This window comes from Crocodylus porosus, unplaced genomic scaffold (genome assembly GCF_001723895.1).
Source record: "Crocodylus porosus isolate Cpor-Errol unplaced genomic scaffold, CroPor_comp1, whole genome shotgun sequence".
NCBI lineage: Eukaryota > Metazoa > Chordata > Crocodylia > Crocodylidae > Crocodylus > Crocodylus porosus.
The window spans coordinates 40,917,759-40,922,642 of record NW_017728951.1 but is presented as its reverse complement, the minus strand read 5'-3'; the positions used below and the strand labels follow the sequence as shown (position 1 = coordinate 40,922,642).

The 4,884-nt window shown below is 46.4% G+C and overlaps 1 protein-coding gene across 1 annotated transcript in view; it reads left to right on the top strand.

Annotated features, from left to right (window-relative positions):
* Nucleotides 1–226: 226 nt before the first annotated feature.
* Nucleotides 227–4,884, top strand: part of CAMK2G (calcium/calmodulin dependent protein kinase II gamma) — a 184,688-nt gene continuing 180,030 nt past the window's right edge. The window contains exon 1 of the mRNA XM_019555533.1: nt 227–252. Coding sequence (XP_019411078.1) covers nt 227–252 — 26 coding nt within the window. The remainder of the gene's footprint in view (nt 253–4,884) is intronic.

Genomic DNA, 4,884 nt, shown 5'->3' with positions numbered 1-4,884 from the left:
TCTCCTGTGGCTCAGTCAGACCTCCAGCATACAGTCCAGAGATATCTGGCTCAGACTTTGGATGGCTTAATTCCTTGCAAGACAAGAAATAGGTAATGAGACTGTAGGGAGGAATTCTCACAGCTTTTCCTGCACTGCCTATTCCTGTGCCAAGAATCAAGAGCTGGCTTTTCTGTCTCAACCAAAGGCCAGTAAATAAATATGTTGGTCCCTCTGCAAAGTCAGCATGAAGATCCTGCACAAGAGCCTTGAGTAGGGGCTGTAATGTCAGCTTGCTGTAGTGTCAGCATAGGAAGCCAAAACACATTTGAGTGCTGACATCTCAGAATTGCGAATCTAAGCTGTACTTGAAATGTTACAAGTCTCAAGCCTATAGGCTGAGAAGAAAACTAATCTTTCCCTTTTACCAAGAGCTTTGTCCAACTCACTGTACTAGAACAGTAGCCCTACAAGTCAGCAGGGGGAGCTGGAAAACCAGAGCCTATGAGGCAACTCAGCTGCTGAAGAGTCAGAGCAGCTAGTCCTGTTGAGTAACCAGTCCTCCCCTCCCATTTATTCCATTCCCTTTCAAGGCTTCCAAAAGGGCAGTAAGTTACAATGCTTATAGCTGTATAAAATTAGGAATGCCACACCTGTTAAGCTTTCTCCATAACACAAGAACACCCAGTGACATTAAACCAGAAGAAACCTAAGAGTGCAGTCTGGTTGTGTGTTTTATGAGCCATATAATTAACATGAGGCACTCAGTGCCGCAGGATATTGTTGAGTTAAATAGCTTGATGAAAATAAAAAATTCATTAGGCATTGACATGAAACAGAATAGTGTCTACACTGACACAGATGAAGACCAGCATTACAAGGGCTACCAATCTTCATGCTTCCAGGTGTGTCAGCACTGGGTTCAGGAGGACTCTCAATGCTTTGTGATCCAGTATCGCACAAATATATAGATACATTATGTGGTACTTGCTCTACTTTTTCCTTTCATGCTTATCACTTAGAAGGTGTCATTACCAGATACAGGACAGTAATCTAGGTGGATAATTGCATTCTAGTCTTCCAAAATTTAGTACTCTTCATGCAAGAAATTTAAACTGGTCTGCTTAAAGGTTCCTCCATTTCTCTACTGCTTTTTATGTTTGTGGATGTGTGATACTTAGACCTATGATACTATGCTTGGATTCATAAAGCTCAAGGCTTTCAGTATTACCTTTAGATTCACTTTTGTTCTGTATGTACAGCCAAGTATCTTGACTGTTATTCCTGGTAAACTGATCTGTGGTGTAGGCACTCTTTTCTTCTGCAGAGAGAAGCATTTTTCATTTTTCCCTTAACTATTTTTCATGCTTCCATGTAAGCTCTGCACCCTTGTTTTAATATGGTTCAGTATTTTATTGTGTTGTCTGTTTTCTGTTATTTATTGCTTGCATTATAGTAGTTCAGGGGACCTCAGCTGAGATCAAGGCCCCATGTTACTGAATATTCTACAATAAAATTGAGACAAGCCAAACCCCAAAAAACTGACAATCAATAGACTCCTCAGAGAAAAGATGAGAGAAGAAATAGAAGACAAGTTAACATATCCAGGGTTATGTGAGGAATCTGAGGTAGAGCTGAAATAGAGCCCAGTCTCCCCATCCACTGGACCATGAAGAGGTTAACAACCATACAGCCTTCTAAATGTTGTTATGTCCCCATTTTTTCTGTGTGGGTTAAGTGCCAGCCAGTCTTTTTCACTCATTTTGTAGCCTTTCATTCTGCATTCCTGAAGTTCACTGTTTTTATGCTGTTGCCCTTCCCACAAACCCTTTTCAGTATTCTGAACTGGACCTTAGGACCTGCAGATATTGGGACCTAATCCAAATCCCACTAAGAAATAAAAGAAAGGCTCCCATTAGATATCAGTGGACTTTGAATAGAGTCTTTGATGTTTGCTTTTTTATTGTAATTAAATCAATTCTAGGTATTAAGCCCAGATTAATCCATGACCTGGCTGACAGTTCAGTATAATGTCCATGAATATGCAACCTCCTTAAATTCACGGTGTTTTCCCAGTCAGTGGGCTATATTCTGCCCCCAGGCTAGTGTGAATCTGGAATAATGCCACTATAAGGCAAAGGATTTTCTTTATATTTTATCTCTGGGTAGCTGAAAGCAGAATCTGCTTCAGTATTTATTAGCTAAATCCCCCATTACCATTGCAAAGGCCTTTTCAAAAGCCTCTTTTATCTGTACAAATATTTTTCTGGTTTCTACATCATCTTTCTGCTCAGGCACCTTCAAATCTTTACTTTTTTTGCTGTTTTTATTTTTTACCTCAATGCAAGTCAACTCTGCTGTGTCAGCCAGAACACTAATATTGTTTTTGTTGACACAATACTCTCTTATCCAGCTTTGCCATCCCTTCTCCTGCTTCACTATGCTTAGATTTCTTCCAAAAACTGTATGCCCATCATTTAATCTCCTGCTCAGTGCCTGGCTTAATCAAGTCTGTCATGCATTGTATACCACATTTCTTTTTTGAATGCTAGTTTCTAAGTTAGCAATCTTGCATTTGCTGTCCAGGCAGCACAAAATTGTAAAATCTGGCCCTAATCTGTCCATCCTAAAATGTGCTTGGTGCGAAGAGCTGCTTATGGTACAGAATGGTGTAACCAGTTCCTATACCAGGTGCAGTAATACTCAGCCCAGTGGCTGGGCTGAGTATTACTGTAGTACAGCAATTCACAGGTGGGGTAAAGTCCCATAAAGATATTAGCTATTGAGTTTAAGATAGAGTAGCTTAGAGATTGCACTAATTTATGCTGTTGGGCTTCAGACAAAGAATAGGTCTAGGTACAGGAGAATTGGGCAGGTCCATGGTCCACCTTTTTTCTACACTGACCCCATCCTTTAATCTGAGCCACAGAGATTTGTCACAGACTAGACACATCTACATGAGACATTTACTGTACAGTAGATTAATTAGCTGCACAGTAAATGTGACACATCTACACGTGGGCCCCTATTAAACTAATTAACCCTGCAGCAGGATAGTATTTGTAAATACAACTCTGTAACATGTTTAGACGCTGTCCAATCTAGCTGAGGCATGAGGGTGCTTCAGTGCAAGTGTTGCCTATTAGCTAGCCCCACTCTGGAGCACCCTTATGCCCCTGCCAGCCTCCCTGCAGCACGCTGAACTGGGGAGAGCAGCCCTGGGCTGGCAGGCTGACCCCTAGGGGCTGCTCTGACCCAGCTCAACATGTTGCAGTCTTGGGCACATGAAGATGCTGTGCCAGGAGCAATAAACTCCAGAGCAATGAGCAATGGGAAGCGGTGAAGCAATAAGCTCTGCAGTTTATTGCAGATATAGATGTGCCCACTGTGTATCATCTGGCTCGCTCCACCTCAGCACCCAGAATCTCACCTGTGTACTCTTGGCTGAACATGAGCAGCTCCTTCCTGTTAGAAGGGGATTGTGGGGGTCTCACTGTTGCCTTACTCTCTGAACTTCATCTAAGAAACTGTTGAGCAGAAAAATAAGGCCAGAAGAACAGCTTTAATTTAGTATTGAAAGTCTTTCTACTAGGCAGACTCAATGACTGGCACCTACTGGCTAAATAATTTGCTGGCTTTGAACGATTCTGTTGGGTCAGCAGGTTTCCAGCTCTAAGTGTTGGCATGACAAGAGGCAGACTGCTGTAGGCTCATAGCTATGTATTGAAAGTGGTGCTTGCTTGCAACATTGCTGTTCTTAATCGTCCTGTGTTTGCTGCCCCTCATCCATGTGGACTGACTGTTACTGCTGTCCATTTCTTCCTTCTTGTTGAATGGCGTGGATTGCTTCCTCTCTGATCCTTTAGTACTTAGTTCTTATACAGTGCTTTTTGGCCTTGGATCACTTTGATGTGGGCCAGGCCTTGTTCTGCATGAGCGACTTGGTGACTCCCGAGTTTGAGGGGCACCAGATCAATGACAGAGGGAGGTTCCACAGTAGCCGACTGCAATGGGGGGGGGTTCCCAACAGCCCCACTGAGCCAGCAGCAAAACCAGAAGTACACTTCTGGTTTTGCCGCTGGTGCTTCCAGGGGCTGCACAGATAATCTCAGGGGTGCATGCACCCTCGACACATCACCAATGAGTCTCTGCTTCCAGTATATTTCCTTTTCCAGTTTCCTTTTAAGAAACCAGAAAACTTCCCCCTCTCCTCCTTTTCTGCTATATGAGTTGGGGTGTTTTCAAGCCTCCGTCAGAGGCACTGGGTGCAAACTACAGCCAAGACTGGGGACTTTGACTGGGGTGTGCCAGTGCTCCTGCTGGGACCGGTGCCAGAGGTTCCTGCCTGGAGGGTCTTGTCTGTCTGCTCAGGGCCAGACCCGTGGTCGTCTTTGGGGTCAGGAAAAAAGTTTATCTCTGCCTGGGACCTCGGGACCATGTACCGAAGACGTTTCAGAGACACAGGATGCTTGACCTGTGCCAGGGCTGCCTTATGTAGTGTTTACACCATGGAGCCAGGGGATGGTTTGAGAAGGGCTGATCCTGCCTCAAGCCGGGGTGGACCTGATGCCTCCGCAGCGCCCTCCCCTTCCCGGACCGCCGTCTGCTCCCCGGCTCCGGCCTCTTCATAGCACCAGCACCTGCCCCTGCTGTAGCCAGCTGCCACCCACTCCGCGGCAGGAGCTGCGGCTCGTCCTGGCCGGGCCCTACCTGCCTGCCCCCGGCTTCCCGCAGCCCGCCCGGGCTAGGCCCCCCCGCTGGGCACGCACCTGGAGGGGGCGGAGGCGGGGCGCTGTCCCCGGCGGCTCCTCCCCTCCCGGGTGTGCGCGGGCGGGAGCCGGGCACGAGGCCAAGGGGTCTGGCTGCAGCCCCCCCTCACCCCGGTCCCGGCGAGCGCCCCGACGC